General features: G+C 35.9%; 1 protein-coding gene across 1 annotated transcript; it reads right to left on the bottom strand.

Annotated features, from left to right (window-relative positions):
- Positions 1-15,536: 15,536 nt before the first annotated feature.
- On the bottom strand, positions 15,537-16,079 carry LOC140978928 (uncharacterized). The gene has a single exon (XM_073444163.1). The coding sequence runs from the start codon at positions 16,077-16,079 to the stop codon at positions 15,537-15,539; it is 543 nt and encodes a 180-aa protein (XP_073300264.1).
- Between the last annotated feature and the right edge of the window lie 419 nt (positions 16,080-16,498).

Genomic DNA, 16,498 nt, shown 5'->3' with positions numbered 1-16,498 from the left:
GAAAGATCAGCTGATAAGTTATAACTGATACGCTCACAACTGTTTGTAACAACTGATCAGTTTCAAACTGATCAGTCAGTTGTCTGCGTATTTCAGTCAACTGGTTCAGTTGCCTTTGATTATCTTCGCATTAATCTTCAGTTATGGGCAACTGATAGTTTGCATATTTTAGGTCAGTTACTATAAGTCTTCTTGATCAGTTAGTTCAATCTATTAAATGCTCCGTTTGTCAAAATTCCGAAATTCAGTTTCCAACAATTTCTTCCTTTTTGGTGTTTTACAAAACTTAGAAAATATGAGCTGATCAATTGAACTCAATGTAGATAAAAATAACCTCTTATTGACAACTCTTTCAATGTACAGATTCGTACGAAGAATGAAAGAATAAAATAATCTTCTAACTGACTAAAATAATTTTCAAAATATGCCAAATACTTCAACCTCTAACTGATCTTCTATTTCTTAGCTCTTTTCTCAGCCGGTCCTTGATTGGTTGGTTGACTTGGTCTCTTCGTAGATTGCTTCTGTTGATCTTGTTCTTTTTCTTCTCCTTTTTTGTCAAACGCCTCAACCTTTTTGTATATAATACGAACTTCCGAGCTGACATTTGAAACATCATTCATTAGAAGTTCTTGCATCAAATCCATTCTTTTTGTGACAATATTTTCCAAATAATCAAAGCGTTTGTTGAACATTGCTTGAGTATTGAAATGAGCTTCAGTCGACGCTCGGTCTTTCTGTATTTTATCCATCTGGAAGAACAGGTTCGTAATATCTTTTGTGACTTGTTGAAGACTTTTGAACATATTCTCCTTTATGGAATCAATTTTCATAGTGTACGCCAGTTGGGTTGATTGGATGTCAGAAACGGAAGTCATCATACTGACAAGGTCGGTCTGAATGGCTTAAATTTCATCGAATATAAGTTCAGTTGCCATTGTTATACCAGGGGACTAGACTCCAGAGGTTTCTGGTTCCTGCTCCCTGTTATCTCGATTAAAGATCACCAAGGCCCTGTCAATTGTTTCAATTTCAACACTAACCATTTCTAGAACATCTTCTGTTATGGCTTCTTGCTGAAGCTGTGGAGGAGAAGAGAGATTTGGATCAACAGTGGTGCTTGAAGGCTCTTCAGTCTGTTGATCAGCTGAGACAATAGATGGTTTTTCAGATAGTTGCTCAGCTGATACGGAGATTGGTTCTTCAGTTGGTTGAACAACTGAAACTGTGACTGGCTTTTCAGCTTACCCTCTTCAGTTATGGCAAGAACTACCTTTTCAGTCATGGTAGTTGACTGAACTGGCTCTTCAACTTGTTGCAAAATAGATTTAATATACTACTTTTTTTTGTATTTTTTTAGTTGAGGTATATTTTAATCAATTAAAAATACAAAATTTAATGTAATAATTATATATATATATATATTTAAATTAATTAACATCTTATTTTGTGAATTTTTCTCATATATCTGTTAGTTAAATTAATTATGAGTTTTATACAGTAATTTAATATATTTGGATTGAATAATTTAAAATCCTAATAATATTCATGATAATGTAGAATGAAGAGAAAATCTTGATATTACAAATAATATGTGTGCTTATCTGATCTGAAAAGATTTAGTTGCATGAACGAAATTTGAATTTTGTTTTACAAGTGAAAAAATAATCGACATTCATATCATTTAAAACGTACGAATGTACTAAATTTTGAAAATTAATTGTTTGAACATCTTGAAAAATTAATATAAAATTAAATAAGAAGAAAGATATATTCTTAAAAACAATGGCCCAAATACAAAAAATATAGATTTTTCATTAAATTTAAATGAGCACAAAATTAAAAAACTATATTTAATTATTTTTTCAAATAAATGGAGGTGAGGTGGATGGAAGAGGTGGAGCATCCGTGCTTACAAAGCATGGATGCTCGTCTTGAAGTGGAGAATCCGTGCTTTGTAAGCACAGATGCTTGTTATGACGTGGAGCATCCGTGCTTACAAAGCACAAATTAAGATAATTTTGCAAAAAAAAGTTATTTTAAATTATTTTTGAAATAATTTTTTATTTTTAAATTAATTATAAAAAACCCCAATGATAGCTCAACATCAGTATAAAGTTGAAGATCCGCAGTAAAAGTTGGAGGACCTGAAGGAGATGATTCATCATCTTTGGAAAGAGGAGCAGTTGCTGGTTCAGTTGGTGCAGCAACTGGTTCCTTGGATTGCTCTTGATCTTGAACTGATTGTTCAGTTGGTTCTTCAGATGATGGACTTTGATCATTTGCTGGGATGATCAACTCCTGATCCATTTCCCAACTCTTTATCTTCATTTTCAGTGATCGAAGATATGTGTCCAGTTGATCAAGCATTGCTTTGTCATTGAAAGAGGTAGGGCTAGTTGGATCAAAGTTTTGGCGTAGCTCAGTGATCAGCTGTGCAAGCTTTTTGACACGCACGAGATTAAAGAAGTAATTCTTCATTTCCAGTGCTTTAACGATTGAAGCGGCTTTGACCACTTTCAGAACCATATTTTCCAAAGCAACAAATTTCTTCAGCACTTTTTTGTTCTGCAACTTCTTTGCAAAAACTTCAGTTCAAAATCTGATCCACTCATTGTAAGTCTTCATCTTCGATTTGGAAAATTCATTGACCTTGTAGAACCCAAAAATCAGATTACGTATAAGCCATGCATAATTTCTATTATTTAATTAAAATGAATTTTTATTTAAATATGAAGTGTTTTATTTATTTTAAAAGAAGATGTTTAGTTTTATCTTTACAGGGTAAATACCCGAGGTCGGACTGGAGTTTGGAGATTTAAGATAAAATTAATAATAGGAAAGATATTCCTAAATTTAATTAAGCCAATGAATAATTTAATTTAAAGAAATAGAATGTTTTAAGATTTATTAAATTAATTAGAATTAAGTTGTTAAATAAATTCTTTTAGGTTCAATATTTAATTAAAGCTTAAATAAAATATGTAAACAAATGGGGGTGAATTAATAAAGGTCAAATATATTCAAGAAATTTAAACATAGCATTTAAACATTTAAATTTGAGGTCATGTATGCTATGCAAGATTTTATCCTAAATGGAATTGTTAATTCACTAGAAAATATAATGGGAGTATTAAATCTTAAGCATTTAAAATATGAAACTAAAATAATAGTATACCATGCAAATGAGTAATAATTTTCGGTTAAGACAATTCAAAGGTGTAGTAAATCTATTCATGTTACTCTCAATGACCATTAAGGTGAATTCATTCCCTCACTTTAATTCACTAATTAGTAGTAAATTCAAATATAATAATATACTTCATTTCCCCTTAACCTATGAGCCTAGAAAATGAGCTGATCGTGCATTGAGAATAAGAAAATGTATCGGCCAGCTAGAGGAGGAAAAAAAATTCAAATTCCATTCTATTCCTTCACTTGTAACTCTCAACTAAATGCACTTCAATGCCTATTTATCACCTCCTATAATGCTCATCTCTATTGTCTAGCAATCACACACCATTACCTTCGAAAAACATCAGAAAAACAGCAGCTGAAATCGAGAGAACATCAGCAGAAAAGTAGGAAAGAAAAGAAGTTCCAACTCCGACTCCGTTGCGTCATATTCGTTGTATTGATTTCTTTTTGTCAAAACAAATTTCAGGCATGTATATATTGTTTATTTGCTCTTCAATCAAGTCCTATAGATATTTTTAAAGCATTATATGTTCATGAATCACGCAACAGTTCGAAATTTTGACAGCAACATTCTGAAATTTTGCACAGCCTTCTCGGACCTTTATATTCAGCTTTACGGTTGGATTGTTTTTACTTAATCCAGGTGGTTTCTCGGTTCCAGGCTTACACGACTGCAGTTAGGCATGAATTAGAATGTGTTAAGGTGTTATTGGTCCATTGAATTGCATCCATACACTCACAAATAAAGGAATGACAGCAACTGTTTCAAAACTACAGATTTGAGCTTCGTTTTTGGTCATTTGGGTGTTTATAGTGTGTGTTCGAATCTTGGCTGTCCTAGGGACTATAGCCATGGTTAGAACCCTCATTTATCATGTCTAGGACGTGACCAAGGTATCCTTTCAAAGCCTGGTTCATGGTTCCATCAGATTTTTAAAACAGCAACACAAGCATCACTTGATCTCTTTTAGCTTCTGATTTGTGTGAGTATGGTTTCGGTTTTTGGGTGGTGTATGGATTGTGGTTGGCTTGTAGCTCATAACCATGGTTCATACCACACTTCATCATGTCAAGATTGAGCCAAGGTTAATTATATAGCCACTGGAACGAATATTGACAGCAAAACAATTCAATATACACACCACTGCACAGAATATGCATTCTCGGCTAGCATGTTGCATTGTCCTATGTGTTGGCTCGGTTTGTGGCTGGCTTTTAGCCCTTAGCCATGGTCCAAGCCATACCTTAGGATGTTAGTAAGAGTCCTTTGGCGGTGGTTCAAGCCCATGGTCATTTATTTCAGGATTTTCACTACAAACACACAAGCTGCTATTTCTGGTTTTTGACAGCAACTTGAGCTTCGGTTTTGGAGGTGGTTTGAGTTCTTAGTTGGCTTTTAGCCTATGGCCTTGGAGTGGACACTACCTTAATGAGTTATGAAAGTCGTGTTTTTGGCCGTTTGCGATTTGGTCGAGTTTAGGAGTCGTACGAGAATTTACGGTGAAAGGTGCCAAAATGACTCTCGAAAGAGTGTTTTATGTTTTTGGATTCACTTCACCTATTTTCGTGTTTTTCAGTTCTTATGCATATTTTTCAGTATATTTGGGGTATTTTTAATCATGGTTAAATGTCGGTTTAATGTTGGATCGGGTTGGTACGATACCATGATTAAAAATCAAGTGGTTGGTCCTAATAGTCTCATTTTTGGTTCTATTGTTGAGTTTTGTTTCTATTGGCAAGTTTAAGTCAAGATAATATTATTTGCACGTGTCACATATTAGAGTTAAGTCGCAGCAAGCCTGGGAGCGATTCAAATCATCCGGTAAAAATAAGGTTATAATTATATTACGTGCATAAAAATATAAAATGTTTATTTTTGAGATATATGCTATATGTCTTGTGGCCACCTTATGTTTATGGGTTTGGAAGTCGGTAGGCGCAATCGAGGACCTCTCCACCCGGTGACTTACGACCGGTTTTTGATTATGTATGGGTACAGACATTCAGTCCAAGGGCTGTGATTGATCTCTACCGCCCAGTATATTGTGGTTTAGTCTGATCAGGCGCTCACGTTATGTTATGGGTCTCTAGCTTAGAAACATTATCTCTACCAGAAAATTATGATATGATATGACAGAGCTCTATTGAGCAAAGCTTTTACGTATGATTTTCAGATATGAACATAGTTATAATTATTCATGATACGATTTTCACAGTACGCTTTACGATACTTTATTTTTACGTTGCATGCGATTTTATAATATATTTACTTGTTATTCACGATATATACATGTTGAGTCTTTAGACTCACTAGACTTGATTGTTGTAGGTATTGATGAGGTCGAGACCGCGGGCGGAGACCAGTGAGCGATCTTGGGACAGCAGTAGTAAACCCGGGGACCTCATGATTTAATTTATGCACCTTTTATCATTCAAACTTGATTTTAACATGTTGGATTATTTTTAAATTGTTGTTGAAATACAATGTTGACTTCCGCTGTTATTTTAAAGTTAATATTATTTACATGTTTATTTTATAAATAAGTCAAGATAATTATTTATTTAGAAAATTTTAATAATTCCGCTAAAATATGAATATGAAATACGGGCCTTTACAGACCTCATCCCAAATCAGGTCAATGTGAGTTTGTATTGAGTTTGTCGGTGAGGCTCTTCAATCAACTTACCCTTTCATTTTGGGTATGTTAGGTCATGAATGATACTCAGACATGATACTATTGCATCCACCCTTTCTCTTATCACTACTCCTTTAGGTCTTGCAAACGGCAGTGTAGTAAGAGCAGAAATGGAGATTAACGGAGCTTTGAGTCCTGTTGATTTTGGCTTATCACCAGATTCGGCGAAAAATTTTCCCGGATGGAGCAGTTGGAGGAGGTATCTGAATCTCAGTTGAAGTCTTAGTTGCAACCGCCCTCGGTGGTGTAGCCTTGATCGGCTGTTCAGCTCCAGATTTCATCAGCCTTTCAGTTGGGATGGTGCTCAGAGCAGCTGCTGGTTTGGTCTTTAGAGTTCTTGGCTTCTTGGAAATTTTGGGAGAAGAAGTATTCTCAGAATCAATTTCACTGACAATCAGTTTGCGTTTGATTGTCTTCTTCTGAACTGTCTTCATGGCTTTCCTGACTGATTTGGGAGCCTCCTGCATCCCAATCTCCTTTTTCACTCTAATGAACTGTTGAGAAGAGATGTCCAGCTTGAGCTTCGGCAGCTGAACACTCTTGGCATTGAAAATCTTGAATTCTGATAACCTCTCAGAGGAGTCACCTACAAACCCTTGCATTTTATAAAATAGCTGAGCTGCACTGTAAATCCCTTCGATTGTTTCGAAGACTAAAACATGTTCTTCAGAAGGTTGAAGATGATACCTTTCCATTGTAGTCTTTTTCCTGTCATGATAGCAGTCATGACTTGAAATTTCTCCAAGGTAATAGCACCAAAGGATCCTACTTTGGCTAGTAGCCCTTTGGCCACGATATCAGTCAGTAACTGGATTTCTGACTTCAACTCTTTCTTAGGATCGGAAACTTTAATTTTCCGTCCATCAGGAGATAGTTGAGTCTGCATCTCCTCAACATCGGAAGTTTTCACCTCAGAGATATTTACTAGCCCATCAGTAGGCAGCTGAAAGAGGTTGCTGAAGGAGTCTTCATCGATTATCAACAGCTGATTGTTGATGGTGGTAGTGATGTTTCCATCAGCAGAGATAAATCCATTGGCATAGAGATCCTGAATTTATTTTGGATAAATATCTTGAGAAGATAATCCTAGAAAAGTCTTTAGTCCAGCAAATTTTAGTTTTAGAAACACATTCTTGATCTCCTCATCCTGGACAGACAATACTGAATCAAAATCGATCGCCATAGCGTTCAGAATGTGTGTTGGAACTTGATTCGCCATTTGCTGAATGTTTGGTTATCTGCGAGAAAGAAAGCACTGTGTATTGGTTTGCTCGGTAGACTGAAATGCTCATAAAAAAGAACTGAAATGGAGCGGGGACAAGTACATATGTATGTGACTGTTCAAATTTTTGGACATGTGTCAGTCCAAGATAATTTGAATAAAAACGTTTATTCGTGTGATGAAATTGTGTGTAGAATATAAACGGACTACGTGGGTCCATGTTTCAAAACAATATTCATTGAAAGACATCAATTAAATGTGTACTTATCAGTCACATCACTTATTATGGAATATTTATCGATTTTAGTTAACTTCCTGGAGAAGATCAGTTAGGTCAGCAACTGAGTGATCAGTTGAAAGCTGATTCAGTTCAGTTGAAGACCAGCTGACTATTGTCTTCTCGGTTAACCATTTTTATCCAATATTCCCCCTCAATAAATGCATATAAAAAAAAGAAAGAGTAAGAGAAGCTTAGTCTGATAAGTCAAAGGCTTTCAGTTGACTAGTGTCTCTTCGTCTTCTTCTATCTCTTTAATAACAGTCTGTCTACAAATAAGAGCAAAGTCATTAGATAATAACAGTTAAACATCGATGGATAGTTCAAGCAGTTCCAACGTCTCCATTTCTGCATCAACACTCCGTCGTTTGAAGAGTTTGAAAAACACTATTGAGGAACTCATCTGGTTAAAGGTCATGTCCACTTGGACCAAAGTGCACGAATTCCAGACCATTCAACGTGATGGATTAGTTGCTACTGAAAAGCAGAGAGCAACTGCAAGAAAGTATAAGAGGCGTCTTGAAGTCGTCCATACTTCCGATCTTGTCACTGATGAATGTCTTATCCATCTGATGCTTATGAAGGAGTGGAATGTGCTGGAAAATATCTCTTCTTCCGAAGGCTTCAGAAGAGTTAACTATCATGAATTGTCTAACTGGTTGTCCCTTTGGCAAGATGCCACTGAAAGAGAACTGAATCGTGTAACCTGGATGAGATTTTATGAATAAAATAGTTCTTTCGATTCATTGCTCTTTCTTTTTCTGCATTATGAACTGATATCAGTTGACAAACGGTTAACTAACTGATAATGAATAACTGAATAGTTATTAACTGATATATGACTAACTGAACAAAGATTAACAACAACTGACATAACAACATTATCATTGATATAATTAAGACAAATCAATTAAATCAACAATATTGCGAAAATCAGAAAACTTAGTCTTTGGTAGAGGTTTGGTGAAGATGTCAGCTGCTTGTTGTTCAGTTGTATATATTCCAGCTTTATTGCTTTCTTCAGAGCATGATATCTGATGAAGTGATGCCTGACATCGATATGCTTGGTCCTAGAGTGAAGAACTGGATTGTATGTTATTGCAATCGTGCTCGTATTATCACAAAATATTGGTGATTCTTTTGCAAAGACTCCATAGTCTTTCAGTTGTTGCTGAATCCAGAGCAGTTAGGCACAACAGCTTCCAGCAGCCAGATATTCTGCTTCAGTTGTGCAAGTTGCTATAGATGTTTGCTTCTTGCTGAACCATGAAATCATTCTGTCTCCTAGAAACTAACATGATCCACTGGTGCTTTTACGATCTAGCTTACATCCTGCATAATCTGCATCTGAATATCCAACTAAATTGAAAGAAGAGTTCTTAGCATACCATAAGCCCACATTTTGTGTGCCTTCAAAATATTTTAAAATAAGTTTCGCAGCTGAAAAATGTGATTGCTTAGGATCTGCCTGAAATCTATCACACATACAAACAGCAAATACTATATCAGGACGACTAGCAGTTAGGTACAATAATGAACCTATTAAAACTCTGTAAAGTGTCGTCTCAACTGATATTCCCCTTTGATCATTGTCTAGTTTGATTGATGAATTCATGGGAGTACTTGCAACTGAACATGTTTCCATGCCAATTTCTTTAGTATATTTGGTCTGACTGATAAAAGTACCAGTTTCTAGTTACTTCACTTGCAGACCGATGAAAAATTTCAGTTCACCCATCATACTCATCTCGAATTTTTCCTGCATTAACTTGGCAAATTTCTCACATAATTTGGGGTTAGTTAAGCCAAAAATTATATCATCAACATATATTTGAACAAGTAAGATATGACAATTCTTTGAAAATTTGAACAGAGTCTTATCAATTGATCCAACAGTAAAATCATTATCAGTTAAGAATTTTGAAAGAGTTTCATACCAAGCTCTTTGAGCTTGTTTAAGACCATATAAGGCTTTGTTCAAATGATAAACATGATCAGGAAGAGTGTCATTGATAAAACCTGGTGGTTGTTCAACATATACTTCTTCCTGTAACTGGCCATTCATAAATGCACTCTTCACGTACATCTGGTAGACTTTAAAGTTTTTGAAAGAGGCATAAACAAGAAATATTCTGATTGCTTCCAGTCTTGCAACTGGTGCATATGTCTCGTCATAATCTATTCTTTCTTCTTGCCTATATCCTTGTGATACAAGCCTCTCTTTGTTACGCACAACTGAACCATCTTCGTTCAGTTTGTTCCTGTAGACCCACTTTGTACTTATAACAGTTTTAGAAACTGGTCTTGGAACTAAGTTCCAGACATTGTTGTGGGTAAACTGATTTAGCTCTTCTTGCATAGCATTTATCCAGTTAGGATCAGCAAGAGCTTCATCAGTTTTCTTAGGTTCCAGTTGGGAAACAAAAGCTGAATGAATAAATAAATTAAAATTTTGATTCCGAGATCTTACCGGATCAGATGGATTACCTATCACCAATTCTGGTAGATGTGATTTCTTCCATTTGTAATCAGCATTTGTTGCGTCCATTTCAGCAACTGCTTCAGTTGGCAACTGAATGTTCTCTTCAGTTCCAGTTGCTGGTGCTTCAGTTGGTAATTGGATATTATCGTTTTGCTCTACCAACTGACCATCAATGACAATTTCTTGTTCCAATAATTGATCTATTATTTCTGGTTCAGGTGTTTGAAGAGTATATCGATTGATATGAATGTCTTCTTCATTATCATCCTCCAAACTAATATCTGTAAAGCGATCAACTATCTCAACTGGATCAGTTGGCTTATCAGTTAACGCAGATCCATCAAATACAACATGAATAGAGTCTTCTACATTCAAAGTGCATTTGTTAAAAACTCTGTAAGTTTTACTAACTGAAGAATACCCAAGAAATATTTCCTCTGCAGATTTAGCATCAAAAGCTTTTAAATGATTTTTACCATTATAAAGAATAAAATTGTAACACCCCAGATTCGACGACTGTCCTCACTGTACCAATACGAGTCTTTCCAGCGTGCTTATGTCCTCACTCACACGCACCCTAGGAAACTTTCCAGGAGGTCACTCATCCCAAAATTGACCCAAAAGAAGATGCATCTAATTGGTATGAGTAGTACATATCAAATCTTTTAAGCCCTCTTCAACTGTACAGTCCATTACATTGAACAGTTTCGGAATCCCCCTCCTTCTGGTGTAAGATCGGTTCATTCATGTTCCCTCCGCCTAGAAGCCTGCCAGGAGCCGCTCATTGTCCGTGCAACCTCATGGCACCGGCGATCACCCCCCGCCCTTTTCGGCCCTGGGCCTCACATGCCCACCAGCTTCCGCTTGGTTCTTCCCGAACCACACCGTATTAGGAGAGGTCGGCTCTGATACCAACTGAAACATCTACTAATTTTAAATGCGCGGAAATTTTTTTTTTTAAATAAAAGAAAAAAAATTTCCGCGCTTTTAAAATTAGTAGATGTTTCAAAAACATCTGCTGTCGAATATTTTGAAATAGGAAACCACACTTTTGCGTCCATGCCAGATCTCATACGGTGTTTTCAAATGATTCTTATTAATCATTGATCTATTCTTAGTGTAACATGCAGTGTTTACTGCTTCTTTCCAAAACCTCTGAGAAATACTAGAATCAGCAAGCATTGTTCTAGCAGCTTCTTTAAGGGTCCGATTTCTTCTCTCAGCTACACCATTTTGCTGAGGGGTTCTTGCTGCTGAGAGCTCATGCTTGATCCCATTATTTTCTAAAAATAGTGAAAGATTTTGATTAATGAATTCAGTCCCTCGATCAGACCTTATTCGATCAATCCGACTGATTTTTCATTTAATAGTCTTTTGAAAAGCTTAATCAGTTGTGCAGCAGTTTGGTCTTTGGATTTGAGAAAAATAACCCAAGTAAATCTTGAATAATCATCCGCGACTACTAAGGTGTATTTCATTCTCCCTAAGCTCATGACTGGTATAGGACCAAAAAGATCCATATGTAGCAGTTCTAAGCATCTGGAAGATGATTTACAGCCCTTGTTTTTAAATGAAGATCTTACTTATTTACCAAACTGACATGCTGAACAAATTTTATCTTTTGAAAAATCTATTTTGGGAAAACCGGTTACAAAATCATGGTTACTCAGATAAGCATTAGATTTAAAGTTTAGGTTGTTCAACCTCTTATGCCACAACCAGTTTTTAGAATATTTGGAAGCTGTAAAACAAACTGGTGCATAAGGTTGCTAAGTCCAACTGACTTTGTAGGTGTTTTCACAACGATTGTCAGTTAGGATGACCTCATCAGTTGAGTCTCTAACTGAACAAATGTGTCTTTCGAACTGAACTGAGAATTTATTGTCGCATAACTGACGGATTCTAATCAAGTTATACTTCAAATTCTCAACTAGTTAAATATCTTTGATAGTAAAATTACTATGGATACGCTTACCCTTACCAACAGTTTTACCTATGGAGTTGTCTCCAAAACTGATGTTTGGACCAGTGTATTTGATCAGTTGGGATAGCAAATTTGCATCCCATTGAAAGGGGATCAGTTACGGTGCCCATAAGCGCAATGGAATTTTCGAAAATCATATTTTCAAGCAAGCCGAGCACCCAACTTTTTGTGTGTAGCAAATACTATACAACACAAAAATGACATTCATAGTGTGTTAAGAAATGTTACCTATCAATCACAAAATATTGATTATGGCTCCAACTAAGTTATAAACAACTTAACTCTTGAAGGAATGACCCAATCTACAAGCTTCTAAGAGCACACCTTGCTCAAATAGATTCTTTCCTTCAAATTAGGTTCACCATTAACTAGGAAGATCCACTCTAATTTTGCACTAGAAAAATAGGGCATTTTCTTTGAGAAGTTTGTGCAATCCTCAACAATTGAAGAAGCCAAATATTGAGAGAATTGGGAGTAAATGTTTCGGCCATATGCATTGAGGAGAGAAGGGGAGTTGTCTTAGTTGTGTAAAAAGTTAAAGTGCATGTGAGACACATGTCTTGGTTATTGAAAAAGTTGTCTCCCAACTCTTCACCTTCCCGTGTATATTATTTGGGCTTGTAACATTTACAAAGTCCATGAACATTTATTTAAATATCTCAAACACATTTGAGACCATTTAAACTTTACTTGTTTTACTCAAGCCCACTAGTTGAATAATTATTTCCAATTGGGCTCTACAAGTGCCAATGTTATTTAATTAATTCAACACTTGAATTAATTTAATTATTTGGACTCTACTAGGTCCACTAGTGTTTAATTAATTCAACACTTGAATTAATTTAATTTAGTCCATAACAATGTTTATGAAAATCACAATTTTCAAATACATTATTTATTTGAGCCAACTTTTAATTTAGGAACACTTCCACAAATTAAAAGTTAAATTCTCCATAATCCTCTTATAGAAGTCATACTTTTATTTTTCTTTGTGCTTATAAACTCTTTTATGAGCCGTTCAACACATTGAACTATTTTTACTTCTCAACCGGATTTGAAAAGTTAGCACTTGTGTGACCCTCAATGGTTCATTGATACAACTAGTAGTGGGTTCACATCTCTATGTGATTCGAGACTAAACATGTCCTTATATGAGCATACCCCAGTTGTTCCATTATTATTTATCAACTCCTTGATAATTGGAACGTCAGAACTCAAGTCTGATAGTATCCAACCAATCATGTTAAACGCCTAGTAGCATCGCATACATGATTTCCTAGATATCAAATGATAGTTCCTGTAAGAACCATTCTATTATGGTTAGCGTACAGTACGGTCCCTTCAACTCATATATCCCGACCGATTCGACAATCATTGGTATATCGAGAGTTGTCAAAGAATCGATACTATGTGTCATGTCGTAGTTGCATCGATGGTGTAATCTAATAAACCCCCTTCTTAATTACCACCAACACTTTGATAAGAGATTTCAAACTACGTACACATGAGATCACATAGAATATCCATACCCAAAGGTAAGCGGTGAATCCCCGACTACAATGTATAGACTCTTATATTTTTCGACAAAACACACAACTTTGCCACCTGATGACCCCATATGGGTCGGTAAACAAGTCAAAGTGCAATGCTAGCATATAGAGTCACAATGTTGTCCCGGGTCATAAAGACTAATGGTGTACAACCATAAACTAGGGCGTTTCCACTCGACAAGTGAGAACCACTTGGAAAGTCTTTTATGGAGGGTTGTTCAGTGCACTCTACAAGGAGCACCTATCTGCATGCTCGGACACAATGTTCCCTACCAATGAAACATGGTACTCACATCGCAGATACTAGTCTCAAACTCGAGCGGCCTTTATCCTTCTTAGCAACGGCTTAATCGACTAGGAACTGTTTAGAATATAAAGTATTCCAAATATGAGTTTCATGATACTCATCATATGAGCATCTCATACTTTTTCTACTATTTGTATATTCAAGGAATGAACAAACATGTGTATACAGATAAAGATGTGCCAAAACAATAATTTCAAATATTATTAAAATAAAGATTGTTTATACATAGAGTTTAAATGTGAACCCTCGTCCAACACTTGGCTATACGGGCACCTACTCTAACACTCAAGTCATACGACGCAAGCATCCATTGTCCGGATACCGGATTGATTCTTTGTTTGTACTTGTCACCTGCAATCACACACAGTATATAATTTTGGTACCCATATCTATTTTGGTCCTAAACTGATTAGTCCTTTAAAAACTCAGACTTGGATCAATCTAACTGACTTTCCAATTGCTGTATTCCATATGGTTTTTCCGCTTGTGTGTGCTTCGTGTATTGTGTGCAGATGAGCCAATATGAGCTTTAGCTTTGTTCAACTAGTTGTTCAACCGATATCTTTTCTAAATTGACTTACTGTTATAGTAATTGGAGTAGCCATTAGAATAGTTCAGGTATTTATTGCTGAACTTTTTTGGTGACCGACTTTGTGGGTCACTTGAAATTTTTGGGCTATAACCAATACCATACCTTCTAGCATTGTTCTTATTTTCAATAGGCCGTACAATTGGTTTACTTGGCTCAGGTTGTTCCTGTACCACAACTGATTTTACAAAGTGAATATATGTCCCTTTGCTTATGTTCAGTTTTGGCTGAGTATCACTGGTGGTTGTTTCATCTTGGTTGCTGAACCTTAAACCAGTTTTATCAGTAACTGATTTTTTCATATCTTGTATTTCAACTAATGCAACAGATGATTTATTCCATGCTTTAATAAGCTAAGTTTGCTTTAAATTCTCAAGCATCAACTGTTGAATCATTGATTGATTTTTGCTTCTTTCATCATTAAGCTCAGCAATCTCCCGTTTAAGACTCAAAAAATCAATTGATTCATCAGTTTCAGTTTTATCGTCTTTGGAATCAGTTTGCTTTGCTCTGGCCTTCTCAAAAGATAAGGCAAGCTTGTGATACTTATTAACTATGTCATAAAGTGTAGAAATGAGTTCATCTCGTGTGAAATCAATTGAACTAAATTCGAATACATGTTGACTGGTTGACTCCAGTTCTGTGTCATCAGCCATCGGACACTTGACATCTTCATCATCATCAGTGGAGCAGCTCAAGCTCTCAGGTTCTAAATCATCACTGTCAGATTCTTCCCATTTGGACTTACTTTCCCCAGCTAGAAGCACCTCATGATTCTTTATGTAAGATTTCTTGTCATCCTTAGATCTTCTCTTATGCTCATAAGGTTTCTTTCCCTTTTCAGTTGAGCCTCGAATGTCCTTCTTTGGCTTGGAACAGTCAGCAATGAAATGACCAGTTTTGCCACAATTGTAGCAAGCATAGGTTCTTCTATGGAATGATTTTTCTGATATTGTCTTTGGAAGTTTCCTTGACTTCTTCTCATAAATCTTCTAAACTTTTTGAAAAATAATGACATAGTGTCATTAGTTAACTGATCAGCAGATTTGTCAACCGATCCAGTTGGTTCCAGTCTGACAGCAGTTAAGGCAGTTGTAGAAGCTGGTGTAGAAGGTTTCCTTTCTCTGGTTTGCAACTTAAACTTGTATTCTTTTAAATCTGCAAATAAATCATGAAGTTCGACCTTGTTCAGGTACTTTGATTCTCGCATTGCCATGGTCTTAACATCCCATTATTTGGGAAGACCTCTGACTATTTTTAGTGCTACCTCTTTATTTGAATACACATTTCCAAGTGCATTCAGTTCGTTTATTATTCCACTGATTCTTTCATCATAGTCATGCATGGATTCTCCAATCTTCATCTTAATATTGTCGAATTTTTGAACGGCAACTGATAGTTTATTCTCCTTAGTTTGCTCATTGCCCTCGCATAACTTAATCAGTTTCTCCCATATTTCCTTAGCAGTTCTGCACATCTTTATCTTGCTGAAAGTAAATTTATCCAGCATTTTGTACAGAATGTTTTTAGCCACGCTGTCCAAGTTGGCTTTTCTCTTGTCTTCAGCTGTCCATTCATCTCGGGGTTTTTCAATGCGATGTGGTGCCCCTTCAGTTATAGCAACAGCAGTGTTTGCCTTTAATATTCTCATGGGTGCTTCTGTAATAACGTACCACAAGTCATCGTCTTGTGCAGCTAGATGAGCCTTCATTCTGATTTTCCAATCATAGAAATCCTGTCTAGAGAACATTGGGATTTTGTTGAATGAAGACATGGTAATCAGTTTGTATAGAAATATTCATGAACAAGATTTAACTGCTCTGATACCAGTTGATATGATCGGTTAGGGGGTGAAAGAGTGTTTAGAAGGGGGGGTTGAATAAAAACTAACAATTTTCACAACCTTTTCGAATATTGAGTCAGTTTGGTGATAAACTGAAACTCGAGAATCTTGTCAGTCGATATCAATTAGTTAACAATAATAGTGCGGTAATAAACTGACTGATAGATAGAATAAAACTGAACTAAGAATACACAAGATTTTACGGATGTTTGGAGATTTCAAACACTCCTACGTCACCCCTTCTATCATGAAGATATGGTATTCACTAAAAGACTTTGATCGATACAAAGAGTTGTACAGACCCAATTCAATTTTGGACATAACAATGGCAAACTGAAACTCTTAGTTAC

The sequence above is a fragment of the Primulina huaijiensis genome, chromosome 6, assembly GCF_012295235.1.
Source record: "Primulina huaijiensis isolate GDHJ02 chromosome 6, ASM1229523v2, whole genome shotgun sequence".
Lineage (NCBI taxonomy): Eukaryota > Viridiplantae > Streptophyta > Magnoliopsida > Lamiales > Gesneriaceae > Primulina > Primulina huaijiensis.
This window is presented reverse-complemented; position numbering and strand designations above follow the sequence as displayed.